Source organism: Aquarana catesbeiana, linkage group LG03, assembly GCF_042186555.1.
Source record: "Aquarana catesbeiana isolate 2022-GZ linkage group LG03, ASM4218655v1, whole genome shotgun sequence".
Taxonomy (NCBI): Eukaryota; Metazoa; Chordata; class Amphibia; order Anura; family Ranidae; genus Aquarana; species Aquarana catesbeiana.
Window position 1 is genome coordinate 668,084,270 of NC_133326.1, and position 26,178 is coordinate 668,110,447.

Genomic DNA, 26,178 nt, shown 5'->3' on the forward strand with positions numbered 1-26,178 from the left:
TGGGGCGTGGACTTAGCCCCCTGAGCCATGATTGGCCAAAGGCACGCTGGTGTTAAAAATATCTCTTCCTCTTTCAGCAGCACAAAGGGCTGGGAAGGGTGTCTGGACTTACACTATGTGAGAGCTGATTGGAGGAAAGGGACACAACCCCCCTCCACATAGGCAGAGGAACATGCAGAGCTGTAGTGTGAATAGACCTTGCTTATCTCCCTCTAAACCCCCCCCCCCACAAAAATTTTCAGCTGCTGTTATCTCATGTGTCGAAGAACTTTCAACTAGTGATTCTGCTGATAACAGAGGAATGGAACACCAGAAAGAATCGGAATTTAGAGCTTTGGAGATAGACAAGTAAACACTACAGATATGTGCTTAAGTGGAGTTCCACCCAGAAATGGAATTTCCGTGGATTGGATTCCTCCCCCCCTCCGGTGCCACATTTGACACCTTTCAGGGGGGAGGGGGGAGGGGAAAGCGGATACCTGTCAAATCCAGGTATCTGCTCCCACTTCCAGGGGAAAGATTTCTGCAATCTGTGCAGCGAACTACGCAGTGTCGGCCCCTGCTCCTTCCCCCCCTGCCTTCTGGGAGACACACAGGTCCCAGAAGACAGCAGGGACCTTTCAGCATGCACAGTAGGAAACAGGCTGTGAAGCTGCAAGGCCTCACTTCCTGTTTCCCTTAGTAAGGATGCTGGCGCCTGCACGTGGAGCCGAGGGACGGGTTGGCTTCTGGTGCCGACTTTGCGGGCTCCCTGGAAAGGTAAGTGCCCTAATATTAAAAGTCAGCAGCTACAGCATTTGTAGCTGCTGACTTAAATTTTTGATTTTCCAGGTGGAACTCTGCTTTAGTTCAGCTTTCATGAATGGGGTTTACAACCATTTTAAGTTTCATCCATTCATTCCTCCCTCTGCTATTTTAAGGTAGCAATGTAAATAAAATAAAACCTGCCCCTGACCACTTCTTAATTGTTCTTCTGTTTGAAGCGTGAAGTAAAAATCAGTCCCATCTTCAGTGTTAATCTGTGCAAATCTGTCTCAGCTGTCTGCCCGGGATTTGAGGTTCATGGATCACAAACACACAGAAAACTATTTTATAGACTTTCCTCATTGACATTCAGCCTGATTTGCATCTTATTTTGTTGCTAATTTACTTCTTAAGTAAAAAAAAAACAAAGCTATGAAGTTGCAGACCGATCAACTTGTAAACACATACTGAGCAGATTCACAAACCTGGCACTTTGAAAATATTACTTCATCCACCAGATGATCTAATTAGATATCCCCCTCCTTCCGCCCAAATAAACTGGTGGGTATGGTTCCTCCTCTAAAGCCCCTTACACACGATCGGAATTTCCGTCAGAAAAAACTTGGATGGTTTTTCCGACGGAATTCCGCTCAAGCTTGCCTTGCATACACACGGTCACACAAAAGTTCTCTGAACTTTTGACCGTCAAAAACGTGGTGACGTACAACACAACGATGAGCCGAGAAAATGAAGTTAATTGCTTCCGAGCATGCGTCGAATTGTTTCCGAGCATGCGTTGTTTTTTGCGCGTCCGAATTGCATACAGACGAACGAATTTTTAGCGTTAGGACTTTTTTCCGACCGAAAAATAGAGAACCTGCTCTCAATCATTTTCTGGCTGGAATTCCGGCAGCAAAAGTCCGATGGAGCATACACACAGTCGTAATTTCTGACCAAAAGCTCACATCCGACTTTTGCTGCCGGAATTTCTGATCGTGTGTATGGGGCTTTAGGCCTTTGGACACGAGCTGTCTGATCAGGTCCACCTGTCAGTTTTTCGGGCAAACCTGATAGGACCCTCCAATCTCTTCTATGGAGCGGCTGATGTCCACTGACACCAGCTGCCATCCGATCCTGTCTGCCAAAAACAGATGGATGGTGGTCCTATTCCCCACCCCTGGTGGATTGGTTGGGTGGCATCAGATGGAAACGGACAGGCAGTGGCCCTATTGAGGAGAGCAGGACTGTGTCTGTATCTGCTCTTCATAGCGGAGTGGACACAGACCTTTCATCTGCCTGTTCAGCGGGACCAGAGGAGAGATCCCCCGCTGAGCAAGCAAATTCAGTTTAGTGGAGGCACCCGTGTGTGGAAGGGGCCTAAGACAGCAGGCTCTCTGACCTCATTTTCTGGCCTCTGCCATAGGGAATTATGGGTTGGGTTGAGATTCCCATACTATTTTTTTTTTTTTATAATCAAGACACAAATTTTGAATATACAGTAGTTGCTTTTCTTTTTTTTCTGCTATACAGAGCTCCATTAGAGAGATTTACCCTTACTTACTGTCCCGCTGACATTTACTATACAGCAGGTGAAGGGAACTTTACAAGAGGAACACATACATATGTATGTAAGTATGATAGGGTTCTTAGGGCTGGTGCTTAACTATTTTGTGCCCTAGGCAAGACTAACCCTGGGGGGGGGGGGTTGGCGGCCGGGTGTCGTTAGTCTTGCCTAGGGATGTGCGGGTGACAGGATCAGAGAGAGGACTCACCTGACTCAGCATTTACATTCGGAAACATGGTACCCGACTCCTCCATTGACCTTGTGTCCGCCTCCTCCTCTTTCCCCCCTCCTCACAGGCTGAGCTGCTGCTGACCTCCTTTGCAGCAGCCGTGACGACTGTCCTCCATGACTGCTGCTTTCTCTGCAGAATCAGTCAGCGCTTCAGCCCTGTGTAGGGCTCCTCATGTTCCCCGGCCAGGCTAATGGGAAAGTCAGCCGCCATGACTGCGCCCCCTAGACAGAAGTGCACCCGGCCCTGTGGGTTCTATTGTTCCCTGACTCTAAAAAAGAATGTCTGTGTAGCAGTTGTAAAGTATCCCTTTGGTAAAACGTCAGCAGGAAAGGCTGTGTGGGTAAATTGGAACTCTGGAGAACAGTTACCAAAATCAAGTAGGACAGAATGCCTCTACCATTGTCTGAAGAATACAGAGACTTTAACTACATATTGTTAACCACTTCAGCCCCGGAAGATTTTACCCCCTTCCTGACCAGAGCGTTTTTTGCGATTCGGCACTGCGTCGCTTTAACTGACAATTGCGCGGTCGTGCGACGTGGCTCCCAAACAAAATTGACGACCTTTTTTTCCCACAAACAGAGCTTTCTTTTGGTGGTATTTGATCCCCATTGCGATTTTTATTTTTTGCGCTATAAACAAAATAAGAGCGACAATTTTGAAAAAAACCCATTATTTTTTACATTTTGCTATAATAAATATCCCCCAAAAATATATAAAAAAAATTTTTTTTCCTCAGTTTAGGCCGATCGTATTCTTCTACATATTTTTGGTAAAAAAAAAATCGCAATTAGCGTTTATTAATTGGTTTGCGCAAACGTTATAGCGTTTACTAAATAGGGGATTGTTTTATGGCATTTTTATTAATATTTTTTTTTATTAGTAATGGCGGCAATCAGCGATTTTTATTGTGACTGCGACGTTATGGCGGACATGTCGGACATTTTTGACACATTTTTGGGACCATTGCCATTTATACAGCGATCAGTGCGATTAAAAATGCACTGATTACTGTGTAAATGACACTGGCAGTGAAGGGGTTAACCACTAGGGGGCGGGGAGAGGTTAAGTATGTCCTAGGGGAGTGATTACTAACTGTAGGGGGATGGGCTCTGTGTGTGACATCACTGATCTCTGCTCCGATGACAGGGAGCAGAGATCGAGTTCTGTTCTGAGTTCTGAGATCTGTTTGCAACGGCATCTCCCCGTTCGTCCTCTCCGTGAGGCGATTGCGGGTATCCCCGAGGCGATCGAGTCCGCAGGACCCGCGACCCGACTTACGGTGCTCCCAGCCGGCGCGCGCGCGCCACCGGCGGCACGCACGCAATGGCACGGCGGGGAATTCAAATGGACGTACAGGTACGCCCATTTGCCCAGCCGTGCCATTCTGCCGACGTACATCGGTGTGCGCCGGTCGGGAACCGGTTAAATAATTAATCTGGTTCATCTAGTTCAACCAATAAAAGGGGGACAAAAATCATACAATCCCATATACACAATCCTGTACCCACAGATGACCCAGAGGAAGGCAAAAAACCCAGAAAAGCATAATCCAATTTGTTACAGCAAGGGAAAAATATCCTTCCTGATCCCCTGAGAGGCAATTGGATTTTCCCGGAATTAAACTTACCTATAAATGTTAGTACCCAGTTATATTATCTAGGAAAGAATCCAGGCCTTTTTTAAAGCAGTGTACTGAGCTGGACAGAACCACCTCTGGAGGGAGTCTATTCCACATTTTCACAGCTTTTACTGTGAAGAAACCTTTCCGTATTTGGAGATTAACCATATGCTGACTGGGCCATAGTCGAAAGACAGCTACATCGCGGTCGGCTTATTCTGGGAAGGCGTCCATGGATGTCCTCCCAGAATCGCGCCCCCGGAAATGTCTGTGACCGTCGGGTCCTCTGTGACCGTCGGGTCCTCTGGACCCAGCGCGTCACGGAGCGGCGTAAAGGGCCAATGACAGCGACCCTTTACCACGTGATCACTCCGTCCAATGATCGCAGTGATCAGTACAGTGTGCGAGGAGAGGGGGGGGTCCGGGTGCAGCAGCACTGTGGGCTGTCTCTGGAGTACCCACAGTGCTGATCTGTGCCCATCCATGTAACATCCATCCATCCCTGGCTCATCCATGCTCCATATGTGCCCACCCATGTAACATCCATCCATCCCTGGCTCATCCATGCTCCATTTGTGCCCATCCATGTAACATCTATCCATCCCTGGCTCATCCATGCTCCATCCGTACCCATCCATACTCCATTCATCCCTGGCTCATCCATGCTCCATCCATTCCTAGCTCATCCATGCTCCATCCATCCCTGGCTTATCCATGCTCCATCCGTGCTCATCCATGCTCAGTTCATCCCTGGCTTATCCATGCTCCATCTGTGCTCATCCATACTCATCCATGCTCCATCCATGCTCCATCCGTGCTCATCCATACTCATCCATGCTTCATTCATGCTCATCCATGCTCCATTCATCCCTAGCTTAGCCATGCTCCATCCATACTCATCCATGCTCCATCCATCCCTGGCTCATCCATGTTCCATCCGTGCTCATCCATACTCATTCATGCTCAATTCATCCCTGGCTTAGCCATGATCCACCCGTGCTCATCCATACTTATCCATGCTCCATTCATCCCTGGCTTATCCATGCTCCATCCTTGCTCATCCATGCTCCGTCCTTCCCTGACTCATCCATGCTCCATCTATCCCTGGCTCATCCGTGCTCCATCCATCCCTGGCTCATCCGTGCTCCATCCATCCCTGCTCATCCATGCTCAATCCGTGCTCCAACCTTGCTCATCCATGCTCAATCTGTGCTCAACCATGCTCCATCTGTGCTCCATCCATCCCTGGCTCATCCATGCTTTATCCGTGCTCATCCATGCTCCATCTGTGCTCATCCATGCTCATCCGTGCTCCATCCATGGCTCATCCATGCCCATCCATGGCTCATTCATGCTCATCTATGCCTCATCCATGCCACAGCAGTGCTCATCCTTGTCACAGCAGTGCTCATCCTTGCCACAGCAGTGCTCATCTGTGCCACAGCGGTGCTCATCAGTGCTTATCCGTGCCACATCAGTTCTCATCCATACCACATCAGTGCTCATCCATGCCACATCAGTTCTCATCCATGCCACATCCTTGCCACTACAGTGCCCATCAGTGTTTCACAAAAGTGTAATAGGTAGTCAAATTAGATTTGAAATGTATGTCCCTGATGGTGCTCCCTGCATGTTGAGCCTCTCTATGTGGCCAGGCTGTGGAAAGGTCTCACACATGTGGTATCACCATACTCAGGAGGAGTAGCAGAATATATTTCATATATAGTTCTAAAGACTCATTATGCCTCCTAGATTATACGCTGGGGTGTTTTCTTTCCAAAATGGGGTCATTTTGTGGATGTTTCCATTGTCCTGGTGCTTCAAAAGTGTAAGAGGCAGTCAAAAAATGTAATGTATATATAATAATTTATGTCCCTAGAACGCCTGATGGTGCTCTGTGCATGTTGGGCCTCTGTATGTGGCCAGGCTGTGTAAAAGCCTAACACATGTGGTATCGCCATACTCAGGAGGAGTAGTAGAATGTGTTTTGGGGTGTAACTTGTGGTATGCATATGCTGTGTAAGATAAATAACCTGTTAATATGACAATTCTGTGGGAAAAAAAGAAAAAAAATCGTCATTTTGCAAAGAATTGTGGGAAAAAATGGCAACTTCAAAAAACTCACCATGCCTCTTACTAAAAACTTTGGATTATCTACTTTGCAAAAAGGGGTCATTTGGGGGGTATTTGTATTGTCCTGGCTTGTTAGGGTCTCAAGAAATAAGATAGGCTTTCAGTACATCAGGTATGATCAATTTTCAGTGATTGGCACCATAGCTTGTAGACTCTATAACTTTCACAAAGATACACAAATATACACTGATTTGGGTTATTTTTACCAAAGAAATGTAGCAGTATAAATTTTGTCCAAAATACTAATACTAATTTGCAAAATTTTATAACAAAAAAGAAAAAAAAATGCATTTTTTTACAAAATTTTCGGTCTTTTTTCATTTATAGTGCAAAAAAAATATAAAAACCCAGTGGTGATAAAATACCACCAAAAGAAAGCTCTATTTGTGTAAAAAAAATTACAAAAATTTCACATGGGTTCAATGTTGCTTGACTGAGTAATTGTCATTCAAACTGTGAGAGCATCGAAAGCTGAAAATTGGTCTGGTTAGGAAGGGGGTTTAAGTGCCCAGTGGGCAAGTGGTTAAATCTCTTTTCCTCCAGACTTAAGAGTGACCCCTTGTTCTCTCTCTTTTATATTATTTTTGTTGTAATTATGGATTTTTACACTATTAGCACTTTATTAATGATTTTATGGTGTATAGTTGCTTTTACACTGGATTACAGCTGCATTTAAGGTTGCAAAGTGTGATAACGCAAGAATACGTATATTAATATAACGTACAGTATAGCAACTAACTCTCCCTACACAGACTGAAAAACTCCCCCTGAACTACTCCAACACATACTGACAACTGGTTGCAGAAAGGTCAGGCAGGACATTATAGGTCCATTAAGATTCGGTCCAGTGAATTTCAGCACAAATTCGCTGGAAAACAAACCTCATCTCCACTTAAAGCCTTTAACATTTTGAGAAAATAATAATTTTGGATAAAAGCTAGAAATTGAGGGTACTGAACAGGAAGATTATGAGTCTTGTATATATTTTTTACACACACACACATATGTAAAGTAAACTTTGAAAAATGTTATCACTACACACAAGCAAATGTTCCATTTTTTTTATTTCAAAGAATTAAAAAAATATACAGAAATGTTTTATCATATTATATTAACTGGATTCTTTTTAAGCATAAATTGAGATTACTGTTAGGACAATGGCAAGAGTAGACTGGATAAAATGTAGTACTTGTGTTTCAATATTGCCAGGGGAGGGAGACGCAAGAATTTCTCAAGTGGAAGCAAGAAGGCACACTTTTGTTAGAACCCAACTAGTTAAAACTGTTTTGTTTTTCTGAAAAAATGGCATGGCGGATGCCGCTGGGTAGAGGGAAGTGATAGGAGCGGGCAAACATCCGCTCTTCTCATTAAAGAGAACCTGTCACCAAAACATCATCACAATAGGACTTTGTGTCCCCTATGTGATGAAAAAAAAGGTATACACATAAAATCCTTCTGAGTTACAAGCAGAGTTACCCAGTGTGCTGTGAACAAAATATATAGTCACTGCCCATGCTTGCTTTACCACGTGTCAGCAGTAACGTGGACTTTTGGGCTGACTGCCTTGCCCAACAATGCCACAACATTGCCTTCCACGTGATGGTAGAGAGCTGGAATGGCCTTACATGAAAAGAAATAGCGACTGGGAACCTGTCATTGTGGTACAGCACATTCTACTAATTCACGGAAGGGGGCAGAATCCACCAGGTAGAAAGGCAGAAGTTGTAGAACCAGCAGCTTTGACAAGCTTGCATTTACAGTATATCTATATAGATAGATATTTATCTACTGTATATATCTATAGATATATATCTATAGATAGATAGATAGGTAGAATTTAAAATTATATATATATATATATATATATATATATACACACAATATCTCACAAAAGTGAGTACACCCCTCACATTTTTGTAAATATTTTATTCTATATGAAGAAATGACACTTTGCTACAATGTAAAGTAGTGAGTGTACAGCTTGTATAACAGTGTAATTTTGCTGCCCCCTCAAAATAACTCAACACACAGCCATTAATGTCTAAACCGCTGGCAACAAAAGTGAGTACACCCCTAAGTGAAAATGTCCAAATTGGGCCAAATTAGCTAGTTTCCCTCCCAGGTGTCATGTGACTCGTTAGTGTTACAAGGTCTCAGGTGTGAATGGGAAGCAGGTGTGTTAAATTTGGTGTCATGGCTCTCACTCTCCCATGCTGGTCACTGGAAGTTCAACATGGCACCTCATAGCAAAGAATTCTCTAAGGATCTGAAAAAAAGAATTGTTGCTCTACATAAAGATGGCCTAGGCTATAAGAGGATTGCCAAGACCCTGAAACTGAGCTGCAGCATGGTGGCCAATACCATACAGTGGTTTAACAGGACAGGACCCACTCAGAACAGGCCTCACCATGGTCGAACAAAGCAGTTGAGTGTACGTGCTCAGTGTCATATCCAGAGGTTGTCTTTGGGAAATAGACGTATGAGTGCTGCCAGCATTGCCGCAGAGATTGAAGGGGTGGGGGGTCAGCCTGTCATTGCTCAGACCATATGCCGCACACTGCATCAAATTGGTTTGCATGGCTGTCGTCCCAGAAGGAAGCCTCTTCTAAAAATGATGCTCAAGAAAGCCCGCAAACAGTTTGCTGAAGACAAGCAGACTAAGGACATGGATTACTGGAACCATGTCCTGTGGTCTGATGAGACCAAGATAAACTTATTTGGTTTAGATGGTGTAAAGCATGTGTGGTGGCAACCAGGTGAGGAGTACAAAGACAAGTGTGTCTTGCCTACAGTCAAGCATGGTGGTGGGAGTGTCATGGTCTGGGGCTACATGAGTGCTGCCGCACTGGGGAGCTACAGTTCATTGAGGGAACCATGAATGCCAACATGTACTGTGACATACTGAAGTAGAGCATGTTCCCCTCCCTTTGGAGACTGGACCGCAGGGCAGTATTCCAACATGATAACGACCCCAAACACACCTCCAAGATGACCACTGCCTTGCTAAAGAAGCTGAGGGTAAAGGTGATGGACTGGCCAAGCATGTCTCTAGACCTAAACCCTATTGAGCATCTGTGGGGCATCCGAAGGTGGAGGATTGCAAGGTCTCTAACATCCACCTGCTCTGTGATGTCGTCATGGAGGAGTGGAAGAGGACTCCAGCGGCAACCTGTGAAGCTCTGGTGAACTCCACGATCCAGAGGGTTAAGACAGTGCTGGGAAATAATGGTGAAATAATGGTGGCCACACAAAATATTGAGACATTGCGCATCGAGTCCTTCGGGTAAGACTGCGTAGGTTAAGCATTTTAATAAATAAATAAAATAAATAAACTGGGCCCAATTTGGACATTTTCATTTAGGAAATTATATATATATATATATATATATATATATATATATATATACAGTATCTCACAAGTGAGTACACCCCTCACAATTTTGTAAATATTTTATTATATCTTTTCATGTGACAACACTGAAGAAATTACACTTTGCTACAATGTAAAGTAGTGAGTGTACAGCTTGTATACCAGTGTAAATGTGCTGTCCCTTCAAAATAACTCAATACACAGCCAATAATGTATAAACCGCTGGCAACAAAAGTGAGTACACCCCTAAGTGAAAATGTCCAAATTGGGCCCAAAGTGTCAATATTTTGTGTGGCCACCATTTTTTTCCAGCACTGCTTTCACCCTCATGGGCATGGAGTTCACCAGAACTTCACAGGTGGCCACCGGAGTCCTCTTCCACTCCTCTATGATGACATCACGGAGCTGGTGAATGTTAGAGACCTTGCGCTCCTCCACCTTACTTTTGAGGATGCCCCACAGATGCCCAATAGGGGTTGGGTCTGGAGACATGCTTGGCCAGTCCATCACCATTACCCTCAGCTTCTTTTGCAAGGAAATGGTCATCTTGGAGGTATGTTTGGGTTCGTTATCATGTTGGAATACTGCCCTGCGGACCAGTCTCTGAAGGGAGGGGATCATGCTCTGCTTCAGTATGTCACAGTACATGTTGGCATTCATGGTTCCCTCAATGAACTGTAGCTCCCCAGTGCTGGCAGCACTCATGCAGCCCCAGACCATGACACTCCCACCACCATGCTTGACTGTAGGCAAGACACACTTGTCTTTGTACTCCTCACCTGGTTGCCGCCACACACTCTTGACACCATCTGAACCAAAAAAATTTATCTTGGTCTCATCAGACCACAGGACGTGGTTTCAGTAATTCATGTCCTTAGTCTGCTTGTCTTCAGCAAACTGTTTGCGGGCTTTCTTGTGCATCATGTTTAGAAGAGGCTTCCTTCTGGGACGGCAGCCTTGCAGACTAATTTGATGCAGTGTGCAGCGTATGGTGTGAGCACTGACAGGCTCAACCTCTGCAGCAATGCTGGCAGCACTCATACGTCTTTTTCCCCAAAGACAACCTCTGGATATGATGCTGAGCACGTGCACTCAACTTCTTTGGTCAACCATGGCAGGGCCTGTTCTGAGTGGAAACTGTCCTGTTAAACCACTGTATGGTCTTGGCCACCGTGCTGCAGCTCAGTTTCAGGGTCTTGGCAATCTTCTTATAGCCTAGGCCTTTTTATGTAGAACAACAATTCTTCTTTTCAGATCCTCAGAGAGTTTATTGCCATGAGGTGCCATTTTGAACTTCCAGTGACCAGTATGAGAGAGTGAGAGCGATAACACCAAATTTAACACACCTGTTCCCCATTCACACCTGAGACCTTGTAACATTAATGAGTCACATGACACCGGGGAGGGAAAATGGCTAATTTGTCCCAATTTGGACATTTTCACTTAAGGGTGTACTCATTTTTGTTGCCAGCGGTTGAGACAATAAGGGCTGTGTGTTGAGTTATTTTGAGGGGACAGCAAATTTACACTGTTATACAAGCTGTACACTCACTACTTTACATTGTAGCAAAGTGTCATTTCTTCAGTGTTGTCACATGAAAAAATATAATAAAATATTTACAAAAATGTGAGGGCACAAGTGGGATTGCTAAATATTTCTTACAAAACTACTACATGATTTTAAGGGTAGTGATGGCTGCTTGCAACCAGTTTCACTATCCTTGTTGTAGGTAAGCAAGCAACACAACAGAACTCATTTAAGTGTAGTACGCAGGATTCTGTCTTTAAACTAATATTTTGTCTTTTACCGTTATAGCTTTCACATCTATAACTAATTCAGAGAATTTCACAGGACCAAGTGATTATAGTATTAGTACAACATATGAAGTATATGAAAGTGATACACCAGAAACAACAACTGACGATCCTGAAAGTGAAATCACATCAGAAGCAACAACTGATGATCCTGAAAGTGAAATCACAACAGAATCAACAACTGACGGTCCTGCAAGTGAAATCACATCAGAGGCAACAACTCACGATCCTGAAAGTGAAATCACATCAGAAGCAACAACAGATGATCCTGAAAGTGAAATCACATCAGAAACAACAACTGATGATCCTGAAAGTGAAATCACAACAGAATCAACAACTGACGGTCCTGCAAGTGAAATCACATCAGAAGCAACAACGGATGATCCTGAAAGTGAAATCACATCAGAAACAACAACTGATGATCCTGAAAGTGAAATCACAACAGAATCAACAACTGACGGTCCTGCAAGTGAAATCACATCAGAAGCAACAACTCACGATCCTGAAAGTGAAATCACATCAGAAGCAACAACAGATGATCCTGAAAGTGAAATCACATCAGAAACAACAACTGATGATCCTGAAAGTGAAATCACAACAGAATCAACAACTGACGGTCCTGCAAGTGAAATCACATCAGAAGCAACAACTCACGATCCTGAAAGTGAAATCACATCAGAAGCAACAACGGATGATCCTGAAAGTGAAATCACATCAGACACAACAACTGATGATCCTGAAAGTGAAATCACAACAGAATCAACAACTGACGGTCCTGCAAGTGAAATCACATCAGAAGCAACAACTCACAATCCTGAAAGTGAAATCACATCAGAAGCAACAACGGATGATCCTGAAAGTGAAATCACATCAGACACAACAACTGATGATCCTGAAAGTGAAATCACAACAGAATCAACAACTGATGGTCCTGCAAGTGAAATCACATCAGAAACAACAACTCACGATCCTGAAAGTGAAATCACATCAGAAGCAACAACGGATGATCCTGAAAGTGAAATCACATCAGAAACAACAACTGATGATCCTGAAAGTGAAATCACAACAGAATCAACAACTGACGGTTCTGCAAGTGAAATCACATCAGAAACAACAACTGACGATCCTGAAAGTGAAATCACAACAGAAGCAACAACTGACGGTCCTGAAAGTAAAATCACATCAGAAGCAACAACTGACTATCGTGAAAGTGAAATCACATCAGAAGCAACAACGGATGATCCTGAAAGTGAAATCACATCAGAAACAACAACTGACGATCCTGAAAGTGAAATCACAACAGAAGTAACAACTGACGGTCCTGAAAGTAAAATCACATCAGAAGCAACAACTGACTATCCTGAAAGTGAAATCACATCAGAAGCAACAACGGATGATCCTGAAAGTGGAATCACATCAGAAACAACAACTGACGATCCTGAAAGTGAGATCACAACAGAAGCAACAACTGACGGTCCTGAAAGTAAAATCACATCAGAAGCAACAACTGACTATCGTGAAAGTGAAATCACATCAGAAGCAACAACGGATGATCCTGAAAGTGAAATCACATCAGAAACAACAACTGACGATCCTGAAAGTGAAATCACAACAGAAGTAACAACTGACGATCCTGAAAGTAAAATCACATCAGAAGCAACAACTGACTATCCTGAAAGTGAAATCACATCAGAAGCAACAACATACAAGGAATCTGTAACATCAACAGAGCTAGTTACACTTGAATCATCCAGGCCAACAGAGCTAAGTACTGCTGACTCAGCTAGCAATGTGCCTGTGCAGACTTCAAATGTGACACCAGAAACCTCCCAAGCAACAAGAGAAACTACCATTAGGTTACCAAGCCCTACAAATTCTCCAACTACTGCAGTGATTCCAACCACTGGTACAATTCTGGCAACAACGACGCACTCAAGTAAGTACACCAAATTAAAGCAGTATTAAAAAATAAGTATTTTTTTTTTTCAAATCATACTTACCTAGGAGGATGCAGCATTAATGTGATGCTGCATCTGTCCCCCCCCCCGTCTCTAAGGCTGAGAACTGAGCGATCTAACACAGCTGATCTCTCAGTTCTCCCCTCTACTTTGAGCATTGAGCTGAGACTATCAGTCTCTGGTTCTCTGCCCCCCCCTCCTCCCTGCTCACTGGGGAGCTGAGCTGTGGAGGGGACAGGGGCTGCTGGCTCCAGCTCTCAGCAGTTCAGCCAGGTGTCGGTCCAGGCTCCTAGGTGGATCCTGACCATGTGGCCATAATCTTTACCCAGCCTGGACCAGCTCTGCGATGTGAGGCGACAGCGGGCTTAAGCGGGGGAGAGGGGGAGGGAGAGGGAGAGGGGGAGAGAAGGAGAGAGAGGGAAAGGGAGAGAGAGGAGGAGAGGGGGAGAGAGTGAGGGGGAGAGGGAGAGGGGGAGGGAGAGAGAGGGGAGGGAGAGGGGGAGAGAGAGAGGAGGAGATAGGGAGAGAGGAGGAGAGAGGGAGAGAGAAGGGGAGAGGGAGGGGTGAGAGAGAGAGGAGGAGGAAGGAGAGGGTCGGTGGAGGGAGAGGGAGAGGGGGAGAGAGAGAGAAGAGAGGGGGAGAGAGAAGGAGAGAGGGAGAGAGAGAGAGAGAGGGAGAGGGATAGGAGGAGAGAGGGAGAGGGAGAGGGAGAGAGAAGGGGAGAGAGAGAGGGAGACTGAGAGGAGGAGAAAGGAGAAGGACTGGGGAAGGTAGAGGGGGAGGGAGAGAGGAGGAGAGAGGGATAAGAGAAGAGAGGGAGAGAGGGAGAGGGATAGGAGCAGAGAGGGAGGGGGAGAGAAAAGGGGAGAGGGAGGGGAGAGAGAGAGACGAGGGGGAAGGAGAGGGGGAGGTAGAAGGCAAGAGAGAGGGACAGGGGAAGGGAGGGAGGGAGAGAGAAGGAGAGAGGGAGGGGGGAAAGAGAGAAGAGGAGGAAGGAGAAGGATAGGGGGAGGGAGATGGGGGGAGAGAGAGGACAAGAGAGGGAGAGAGAAAGAGAGACGGAGAGGGATAGGAGGAGAGAGGGAGAGCGAGAGAGAAGGAGAGAGGGAGAAGGATAGGAGGAGAGAGGGAGAGGGATAGGAGCAGAGAGGGAGAGAGAAGGGGTGAGGGAGGGGGGAGAGAGAGAGAGGAGGAGGAAGGAGAGGGTCGGTGGAGGGAGAGGGAGAGGGGGAGAGAGAAGGAGAGAGGGAGAGAGAGGGAGAGAGGGAGAGGGATAGGAGGAGAGAGGGAGAGGGAGAGGGAGAGAGAAGGGGAGAGAGAGAGGGAGACTGAGAGGAGGAGAAAGGAGAAGGACTGGGGAAGGTAGAGGGGGAGGGAGAGAGGAGGAGAGAGGGATAAGAGAAGAGAGGGAGAGAGGGAGAGGGATAGGAGCAGAGAGGGAGGGGGAGAGAAAAGGGGAGAGGGAGGGGAGAGAGAGAGACGAGGGGGAAGGAGAGGGGGAGGTAGAAGGCAAGAGAGAGGGACAGGGGAAGGGAGGGAGGGAGAGAGAAGGAGAGAGGGAGGGGGGAAAGAGAGAAGAGGAGGAAGGAGAAGGATAGGGGGAGGGAGATGGGGGGAGAGAGAGGACAAGAGAGGGAGAGAGAAAGAGAGACGGAGAGGGATAGGAGGAGAGAGGGAGAGCGAGAGAGAAGGAGAGAGGGAGAAGGATAGGAGGAGAGAGGGAGAGGGATAGGAGCAGAGAGGGAGAGAGAAGGGGTGAGGGAGGGGGGAGAGAGAGAGAGGAGGAGGAAGGAGAGGGGGAGGGAGAGGTAGAAGGGAAGAGAGAGGGACAGGGGGAGGGAGGGAGAGAGAAGGGGAGAGGGAGGGGGGAAAGAGAGAAGAGGAGGAAGGAGAGGGACGGGGGAGGGAGATGGAGAGGGATAGGAGGAGAGAGGGAGAGTGAGAGAGAAGGAGAGAGGGAGAGGGATAAGAGGAGAGAGGGAGAAGGAGAGCGAAGGGGAGAGGGAGGGGGGAGAGAGAAAGGAGGAGGAAGGAGAGGGAGAGGGGGAGAGAGAGAGGAGGAGAGAGGGAGAGGGATTGGAGGAGAGATGGAGAGGATGAGAGAGAGGTATAAGGGATGAGAGAGGGACAGGGGAAGGGAGGGAGAGAGAAGGAGAGAGGGAGAGATATAAAAACAAAAAGCTATCTACAAGCACACTGCTCTCTGCTGCTTTCTCTTCTCTCACAGAATAGAATAAAATAGTTAATACTTGTTTTTTATGCATTGTGGACATTTTGGAGGGTCTCTTGCGGTTATCTGAAAAAAACGTTTCTAAACGTAAACGTTCATAACCGCTGCTAAACACGCATAAACGCAATATGTAAAAGTTGCAAAACAGACGTTAGTTACTAGCTGTCAAGTTTCCAGCATTCAGAAGAGGTTTTCAAACATCCTGTGTACATGAGGCCTTAGGATGTTTTTTTTCATAAAAACTGTTCATTTACAAAACACTCCAAGTTGTAAATTCTCAATTCTCAAAAAAAGTCTTGGCCTTTAAAACTCACAGATTCACTTTACTTGTTGCATAGAGTTAGTCTTTAAGCGCCTTTTCTCCTACTCTGTCTCTTTCTTTACAGATGACAACACTTTGAAATTCAAACTCACTGTTATAATCAATGAAACTTTAGAAGATATTAACAAATCCTCTGAAGCATTAAACAATTTTAAAATTCGGTTTGAGGATCAGGTATGTTTTTCTGGAATCAGTAACTGTTTGCTTTATCTCTATTTTGTATCCTATGATGTCACAGGTCCTTTCTCTGCTCCTCCAGAGGGGGTGGTGATACTGGGAGCCCAGGCGACATAATAATGTCTCCCCTGGGAGTCAGTCCATGGCAGCTTAGGCTTACAGCAAGTGGTCTGAATCATTTTAAGGCCCTGAAGAAGTTGGTGAGCATAGAGGAGCTGAAAGAGGAGCTAGTGATCAGGAGGTCTTGAGAGGAGTGAAGAGAACATTTGGGGTGATATTTTGAGATAAGTTTGGCGGCGTAGCTTAGGGCAAAGTTATGGATGGCTTTGTATGTTGTTGTTAGTATTTTGAACTTCATTCACTGGACAAGTGGAAATTACTGAAAGGATTGACAGAGAGGGTGGCAGACACCAAGCAATGGGTAATGTGGATGAGTCTAACAGCAGCCAATGAGAAGGGAGTTACAAATGTTGGGATGAGAAATAACAAGTGAGTTAATTAGAAGCTTAGTGATGTTGTAGGTTAAACCCTTCCCGCCTACCTAGCAGGGCCCTTTAACTAGGTCTTAATGCAGGGGGGCAGGACAGACTTGCCAATAATATGACCACTGGGATTGTCTGTCGCAGAGGTCACATGATCAGGAGCCCATTACAAATGCACCTCATCATAGCTAGAGACCGGGAGCTGTAGGTGAAAGCTTGGTCACTGTGCTGGGAGCCATCACGAATGAAGTGGTTGTAACCCTAAAAAAATTAAATATAATGATCCTGTTTCTTTAAAGCACAATATACAGTAAAGTGCTTGTGCAGAGTCATTTGTCCCTCTCTATGCTGTAAAATACCTGGTTTATCCTGCCTGTTCCTGTGTCCCCCTGTGTGTGCTGACCACGGTAACCATGGGTGCTGATCAATGATACCGTGGTCATTTTATGTGCCTCTGTCAGCCCACAGTCAGTCCCTCTTCCCCTCCCTCCCTGCCTGTCAGCTTTTGAGTCAGCATCGATCTGCTCCCCACCCTTCACTCTGCTGCTATTCTGTGTAAATTAACTGTGCCTAATAACTAGAATCCCCTCTGTTATATGAAGCTATGTTGCACAGTGTCTTTGTTTTATAAAAATTATGCAGTTCAATACCTTATTTCAGAGCACTGCTGTGCGGTCACGTGACTGCCCACCGCTCTCCTCCTCTCCTCCCAGCTGACGTCCAAGGGGAATCACAGCCACTCCCGCTGTAGTCCTCAGGTCGGGGAATTAGAGCGGCGGGACATCACGTGACTGCACAGTGACACTGTGAATAAGGGTATTGCGCAACATACACTGTGCAACAGCTTTACAAAACAGAGAGGAGTCTATCAATTGGGCACAGTGACTTTAAAACCACTTTAAGGCCCAACTTTATTGGCACCAATATATTCGTTATGTGGTTGGCAAGGGGTTAACAATCGACATATTTTGAGAATGTTACAGAGGTGAAGATGACACAATTTGGGCAATAATTGGATTTGGAGCCAAAAGGATAGAACAGAGTCCAGGATTACACCTAGCACCCTAGCATAAGGGGAGTTACTGATAGTTGTGTTATTGATCTTGATGAAAATATTGAGGCAGAAGGTAATGGAAGAAGAAATATTATGAGCTCAATTTAAGAAATATTTAGTTTTGGGTAATGGTGTGACATCCATACCGATATGTCAGTTGGTAATTAGTGACGTACAAGAAGAAAGATAAGGAGAATAGTATCTGATTCTGTGTCTTTAACATGATATCTTTGCCTTACAGATGAAAGCGTTCTACGAAATGATACTGTTAGTGGCTGTGAAAATAAACATACTATCGATTAAGTAAGTAATAGGGGTATACAAAATCAGTGGCGGTTGGTGTTTTTTTTTTTTTTTTGTGGGGACCGCAAACAACCCCCCCCCCGGTCGGCACTAGCATCACCCCACCCCACCCCACCCCCCGTTGGTCGATTATCCAGCCCCGCACTTGCCCCATCTAGGTTGCGGGCGGGCTTGTATCGTGTCTCCTCCCTCCTCTTCCTAGGCATCCAATAGGATCACCTGTCCTTTCAGCAAATTGGGTGATGGGTCATAGGACCCACTTCTTGATTGGCCAGGAGGAGGATCAGTGTGACAATAGCGAATGTTAATTCGCTATGGTCATGCAACGGGGTGGGCTCGGAGAGCAGTGCTCTGCGCTGCAAACCCACCCTTTTTTGAAGCCTATTAGAGATTCTGGCTCTAATCATGTGCTTTAAAAAAAAACAAAAAACCCCATTGGAATCCATACGTTTGGCGTCCTGCGTGTAGATTAGGGGGCCGGACACATGGACGGGGGGGCGGCGCCCGTGCGCCCTTAATGGATGGGCCACCACTGTACAAAACACTGCCACAATATACAACCTGCAGAACAGATAAATTATTGATTAGACTTGGGAATTGAATATTGGGGTGTAGAAGACAAGCTGAGCATACACATGGCAGTCTGATATTGATTCAATCCCAATTGTGATTTAACTTTTTCTAAAAATATTTGAACAAATAATTCACTATCTATGATCCACCACTGGTTGAGTTGAAGAAATTATACAGTATACTGAAAAATCCAATGACTTTCTTAAATATTGCTTGAAGGGGTTTCTGATTAGGTTGATTTTTCTTCAATCAAAATGATTATTTCAGTCTATTAAATTTACCAATGTAATTCATATTAGTGTAGCGCTTACTCCGGAAGGATCTGCTTGATGTATTGGGTTCTCTATTCTTGTTCCACAACTCTGAGAACAATTCTGCACTCTTTAACACACCTGGCAGGCAGCTATGTATGCACCAAGATAATTATCCTGAACACAACTATAAAAAAACGGAATTTACACCAAGCCATTGAACTGCCTGTAAAATATATTGGTACAGGTTAAAGGTAAGCAACTGTGCAAGAACGAATTAATCTGTGAAAAAGAGGGTTATCACTCTAAATTAGTTAACAGTTATTATGCCCCGCACACACGGTCGGATTTTCCGATGGAAAATGTGTGATAGGACCTTGTTGTAGGAAATTCTGACCGTGTGTAGGCTCCATCACACATTTTCCATCGGATTTTCCGACACACAGTTTGAGAGCTTGCTATAAAATTTTCCGACAACAAAATCCGTTGTCGGAAATTCCGATCGTGTGTACACAAATCCGACGGACAAAGTGCCAAGCATGCTCAGAATAAATAAAGAGATGAAAGCTATTGGCTACTGCCCCGTTTATAGTCCCGACGTAAGTGTTTTACGTCACAGCGTTCAGAACGATCGGATTTTCCGACAACTTTGTGTGACCGTGTGTATGCAAGACAAGTTTGAGCCAACATCCGTCTGAAAAAATCCATGGATTTTGTTGTCGGAATGTCCGATCAATGTCCGACCGTGTGTACGGGGCATAAGTCTCAGGTTGTAGTGACTCCCACCTGGCAGCTAAATCACAAAAGTACATCAAACCAAGAATAATATCAGCAATAAAACAGTATCAAGAATGATAAGACAACAGTGAGAAGTGCACTCTGTATTTAACCTGGAAGGAGTGTCTCTGGCTATGAAGAAACTCTGAGGGTGATTACTGTGACAGCAGTTAGTAGTTAATCGATTCCTTGCTCTCATCCTTCTGCCGGCCATGTGGTGGCGCCCAAGCTCTATGGTGGTGCGCTTAATTACAGTCCCTTTAAGGATTTTGCATGCAGAGGTATAGTATTCCTAAGTGAAAGTTAGGCCTCCTCTGCTAGCAGCAGTAGTGTGAAACTAGCTAGTGGCTGCTCACCAGTACTGTGTGCTTGGCAAACTCTGGTTCAGGCACTCAGCAGCCATTGCCTCCTCTGTTGATATTGTCAGTGTGAGTCTTCTCCCTATGGAACTGGCTCCCTACCATCTATGCTAAAATCTCATGCCCAAGGATAATGCCCTTCTGCTGACTGCACACAGATGAGTGCAGACGTGCACAGCCCCGGCCCCCTCCCAGCCTGGCAAAATTGCTTTCCGCTCCTCTCCTTATATGTCTCTGCACTGGAGATTGTAGTCTTTCAACCCATCCACCTCCATAGATGAGTCTTTTTACCAAACTTCATCTCCCATGATCAATCACAACCTTGCACTAAAGTCTTTCTGATACTTCATGGCCCACCAGCTCCCTCTAATGGATGTAAGTGAAACAACACTGACTAGATCAGCATAGAAGCAGCTACAGATACACAGTGGTTGATTTACTAAAGGCAAATAGATTGTGCACTTTTGAAAGTGCAGTTGCACTCTGCAAGTGCAGTCGCTTCAGATCTTAGTAAATGAGGTAAAGCTTCACTTTGCAAAGAGTATCCAATCAAATCCAAGGAAAGAAAAAAAAAACTAAATTTTTAATCACACATGATTGGATGATGAAAGTCAGCGGAGCTTCTGCTCATTTACTAAGCTCTGGAGCAATTGCACTTGCAGAGTGCACATTCAATTTGCCTTTAGTAAATCAACTGCTGTGTATCTGTAGCTGCTTTTTTTCTGCCAGCTTAATCACTTCTGATCATATGAATAATTAAAAGATGGTTTAAATTGCCTGAAAAATAACACTAGTCACTGCAGTTATGAATTCATTAAAAAGTCAGTGGGGTGGATTTACTAAAGGTAAATAGACTGTGCACGTTACAAGTGCAGTTGCACTCATTAGTAAATGTTAATGTGGTAAAGCTTCACTTTGTAAAGAATACCCAATCAGGTGCATGGGCTTGCACATGATTAAATTATGGAAATCACATTTACTAGGATCTGAGGAACAGGAGTGCAACTGCACTTGCAATGTGTGCAGTCTATGGGGTTGATTTACTAAGCGTAAATAGACTGTGCACTTTGCAAAGTGCAGTTGCCCTCTGCAAGTGCAATTGCTCCAGAGCTTAGTAAATGAGGTAAGGCTTGACTTTGCAAAGAGTACCCATTCCTGTGCAAGGAAAATAAAAAAAACTGCATTTTTGCTTGCACATGATTGGATGATGGAAGTCAGCAAAGCTTCTGCTCATTTACTAAGCTCTGGAGCAACTGCTCTTGCAGAGGGCAACTGCACTTTGCAAAGTGCGCAGTCTTTTTCCCTTTAGTAAATCAACCCCTATTTGTCCTCTTGTAGCCCTCTTTTTTTGTGGAGGGCAAAAAAAAATTAAACAAATTAAGAAAGGCAAAAAAACAAAAACAAACAAACAGTGGTGACACAGAAGGAAGACCACCTGCGACTCAGAAGTAGGAACAGCGATTATGGAGCAATTTCTTTTTGCTGCTGCTGGAAAAAAAAATTCAAAAAGCCAAAAAAAAAAATGGGAACCACTGCTGACGCAGAAAGAGAAACACCTACGATGCAGAAGGGGGGACAGCAATTATGCCCTAAATATTCTTAGTGCTGCTGCGCCAGAAAAAATAAAAAGGAAACCACTGCTAACGCAGAAAGAGAAACACCTGCAACCAACGCAAAAGGGTGGACAGCAACCTCTCTCTCTCCCTCTCTCTCCCAGCAATTTTGGAGAATTTTTTTTCCCTGCTGCTGCTGCTGCGAAAAAAAAAAAAAAAATCAAATAAATGTAAAAAAAATTAAGAAAGGCCAACAAAAAAAACCCAGTGGTGACGCAGAAGGAAGACCACCTGCGACACAGAAGGGGGGACAGCAGTTATGCCCTAAATATTCGTAGTGCTGCCGCCAAAAAAAAAAAAAGTATATCACTGCTGTACTGACGCAGAAGGAATAACACCTGCGACACAGAATTGGAAGTACTAATAATGCAGCAACAGAACCTGATACTGCAAGAATAAAAAAAAAAAATATATGAAACAAAAAATGGGATCAGTGGTAACACAGAAGTGTTGTACACACCGACACTTCAGGGTCACCACAACACTGTTATTCTCACTACACTGACTGTACTAAACTGACTGAACAATGTACCATCCACTAACTAACCTGCCTAATCTCCACTAACACGCTACACAAGGCTCGTGCTGTGATTGGCCAAAGCATACAGGTCAGGTGCATGCTTTGGCCAATGAGCAGAATTCAATGCACTGCGAGATTACAGTGCATTATGGGGCGCTTGGCGGTGGGCGAACTTCCCTCTGAGCGCCCCATTTGTTTGTATAGCCGACCCCTAATCAGCAGTATATAGCAGTCTTATGACTTCTATCAGTGTCTGGTTAAAGCTTGTAGGAGGAGTTTTCATTCTCCCCTGATTGTCCTTTGAGGCTGCAGGACTCCTGACCCTCTGTCTGGACAGTGCTGATTGGCCCTGTGCTGATCACATGCACTCTCCAAAGAAAAAAGAAAAAAACTCTCTAGCAATAGACGCCAAACTGAGCATGTGCAGCTGCCCCCTATCAGGAGATGAACTGGGGACTGTGGAAGAAGGGGAGGATCAGAGAAGACAGGATCAAACAGCTTTTTCACACAATGCGGAGGATTAACCCCTTAGGTTCCACAGTGAGTATAACAAGCATGCTTTACTGCATATACAGACTGATTTTACTGTTGTGGGTTCAGTAACATTTATGTATGTAAACTAGGGATGGGCAAACGGTTCAGCATGAGTTAGGGCCAAACATTTGCCTGTTCGGGGACCCCCCAGATTCCGCCCCCCCTTATGTGAATGAGTTACTAGCTACGTCACCTGGTGGCACCGCCCCCTTCTGACGTCACAGGCCCAGCATGCACTAGCCTGTGGCATCGGAAGGGGGCGAGACCACCAGGTGACATAGCCAGGTGCCCCCCCCTTACCTATATAAGAAATGGCAAAGCGCAGAGGAGGCATTAGGAGGGAAGCCGTCCCAGAAAGCATAGTGTTTTTTTTCGGTTCGATGGGCGGCGTGATTGACGATGGATTTACATCAAGGGGCACCATTTTTATTTTTTTTTTTTAATAAAGGATTTGTCAAAAACTTGTATCTTGTTATTATTACTTTTTGTACACTTTTTTGGTGAATGGGTAGGGGTACTATGTACCTGATACTCATCCACATATTGGGGGGGCCCTTGGTAAAGGGGGCTTCCAGATTCCGATAAGCCCCTCGCCCACAGACCCCACAATCACTGGCCACGGTTGTGGGGATGAGGTTCTTATCCCCATCAGCATGGGGACAAAGTACAGAGCCCACTTGCCCCAAAGCACCCACCCCCATGTTGAGGGCATGTGGCCTGGTATGGTTGAGGAGGGGGGCACTCACTTATTCCCCCCTTTTCCTGACCTGTCTCGGTAAGGGTCTGGTATGGATTTTGGGGGGATGTCGTTTTTGCTTTTTTTCATTTTGACATGGGGTTCCCCTTCAAATCCATACCGGACCCTTTAGGTCCGGTATGGATTTGAAGCGGAACCCCACGCCAATATTTTCTTTTTCTTTTCAATAGCTGGGTGATGGCAATTTTAACCGCGAGTCATTTCAAATGGGATTTGACTTGTTTTTTTTTTTTTCCTATCACAGAGCCCAATGCCCTGTACACACGATAGGATTTTCCAACAACAAATGTTAGATGTGAGCTTGTTGTCGCAAAGTCCGACTGTGTGTATGCTCCATAGAACATTTTTTGTCGGAATTTCCGCCAACAAATGTTTGAGAAATTTTCCAACAACAAAACTTGTTGTCGGAAATTCTGAGCGTGTGTACACAATTCTGACGCACAAAAGTCCACACCTGCTCGGAATCAAGCAGAAGAGCCGGACTGGCTATTGAACTTTATTTTTCTCGGCTCGTCGTACGTGTTGTACGTCACCGCGTTCTTGACATTCAGAATTTCCAACAACATTTGTGTGACCGTGTGTATGCAAGACAGGTTTGAGCCAACATCCTACGGAAAAAAATCCACGGTTTTGTCGTTGGAAAATTCTATTGTGTACAGGGCATTAGAGTAGGAGGGAGTTTGCTTGTAATGTGCCAATCCTGTCTTTTTGCGGATAAATTTTGTGATCATTTCACCTAATGCTTTTTCTCTTTATTTGTACCTGGTAATTCAGTCAGTACCACATTTCCTAGCTTAGGGTGGCTACTCTCAGTGCTCCACTCTCTCTATGGAGGAACAATGTAGGCAGCAGCATTGTCAACCTGTTGTGTAGGGTGGTGTTAGACGAACTAGTAGATTTACACAAGTGACTAAAACAAATTGTAGTTCTAGTTTTCATTTTTTAAGCAGTTAAAAACAGTTTTTATTTCCCTTCTGGGATAAAAGGGTTACATAAATAATAAAAGCTGATCATTGTAATCACCCCTGTCAACATTAATGGTTTGTCTCAACCCTCTAACTGAAACTTTTGATGGATAGCTGGATAGCTTGGCCTTTTAAAGGAAGTTGAAAAATAACAGACTTACTGGCTTAATCACCAGGTGAAAATAAAGGCAAAAAAAAAGCAATCCAATGCTGCCACCACATCTAAGGATTGTTATGCTGCAATATATAATATGTTTTGGGTTTGGAAACACTTTAAATAGTATTTATAGATACAGTTAGTCTAAGTTCCCAAAGTTCTTCTGCTATCCATCTCTTCTAATCCACTGTACTGACTTAAAAATGAAGGATCGGCATCAAGAGTGGTGGTGACCCATCACTGATCTGCTGCTCCTTCATTGTCCAATAAGCAGTGCTCTTTGCCAAGCTACACTTCTGCTGCAGAGATTAGGGACTTGGCTATGTCCCCTGGTAGTGGTGCCTTGATCATAAGACCAGCTAAACAGAGTTAAAAATGGAAAGCAAAACAAGTTTTATATCTGCTTAGAGGTACTGTAAATCATGGGGATTTTCTGACTTTACTATACTTGCAGTGCTTCCCATACAGCATTAGAAGGTTCATCTCATGATTTTATTTGTTTCTTGGTGTTGTTGTTTGTTGTGTTTTGGTACGTGTTTACAGTTTGAATTTAACCTTTCCTGACAGACTCCACGGCAGCCTACGTATGGGTTAATCCCGCCTCTCATACCTCATAGGACCCCACTCCCATAAATCTTTGCTTCTAGTCAGAGACTGTGTTCCTTTTTTGTCCTCCTCCTAGGACCAAGGTGTATCTCTTACCTTATGAAGTTTTGTTGATCCAGTCCTGGTGATTCGCACGTGTTTGATGATGGCGGTGTCTTATTGAAGTCCAGCTTCCCCAGCTATTAGCAGGGCGGACATACGGGATTCACTTTGATGCCTGGAAGAGCTGATTATACCGGCCATTGGCTGGGAAGCGGCAACTCGGCCAATCGTCCCAGCTATTAGTGGGAGGCCTCTTTTATTAATACCCCGGTCGTGCGGTGAGCGCTCCTCTTTGCTCCCATTCCCAGGATGGATCCCGTCAGGTGCCGTGGTAATGTATGCTCTCCTGTTTATGAAATATGGCAGCCTGTTGTGTGTGTTGTTTTGTCTAAATGCTTGTTTCCTAGTGGCCATGGCGGCTGGGACGCATCTGCGTTCCAGTCTGCCGCTTCCCTGTTCCGACTGCGTTCAGATACAGCTATTATTTGGGTTGCTCTCTCGCTCAGGCAGCGGCTTCCCTGTGTCCATCATTCTGGCTTCTGAGGTAAGGAGCTTTTGCTATACCTTCCTGTGTCTAGGTCTCTTTCTCCAAATATGGGAAAGAGAAAGTGAAAGTATATATTTAGTTATTGGTTTTCTTATTGAATTTGTTTGCAGTCCTTTGTTTCTGTCGCCATGGATGTGTCACCGCCCCCTAGTGGCCAACCCTTACACCGCAGGTAGGATGAAGTATTTCTTTTTATTTTCATTCTGCCTGTATTGTTTGGGGTATTATTTAGGAACAAAGTATTCTTTTCTCCCCCTTCAGCCCTTCTAGGTCTGAACCACAGCTATCGGCACATAAAGAAAAAGACCAGTCTAGGTCTCAACATCACCAGTCTACGTCGGGTTCTAGACGTACTAGGTCATCCTCCAGACACCGCAAAGAGGGGTCAAGGTCTAAATCTAGTCATCATTCCCCCCGCCATTCCAGCCGCTCTGAGAGAAGAGCTTGCTGGGGATGTAAAACTCAGGTCCCA

The 26,178-nt window shown here is 44.9% G+C and overlaps 2 protein-coding genes across 3 annotated transcripts in view; both read left to right on the plus strand.

Annotated features, from left to right (window-relative positions):
* Nucleotides 1-17,947, plus strand: part of LOC141134079 (uncharacterized) — a 53,282-nt gene extending 35,335 nt beyond the window's left edge. Inside the window, exons 2-5 of the mRNA XM_073623666.1 lie at nt 11,481-13,415; nt 16,054-16,163; nt 16,510-16,655; nt 17,944-17,947. Coding sequence (XP_073479767.1) covers nt 11,481-13,415; nt 16,054-16,163; nt 16,510-16,655; nt 17,944-17,947 — 2,195 coding nt within the window. The remainder of the gene's footprint in view (nt 1-11,480; nt 13,416-16,053; nt 16,164-16,509; nt 16,656-17,943) is intronic.
* LOC141133461 (uncharacterized) overlaps nt 17,947-26,178 on the plus strand; it is a 164,106-nt gene continuing 155,874 nt past the window's right edge. For both annotated transcript variants that reach the window (XM_073622848.1, XM_073622849.1), the window contains exon 1: nt 17,947-18,005. In XM_073622848.1, coding sequence (XP_073478949.1) covers nt 17,962-18,005 — 44 coding nt within the window. In that variant the 5' untranslated portion in view covers nt 17,947-17,961. The remainder of the gene's footprint in view (nt 18,006-26,178) is intronic.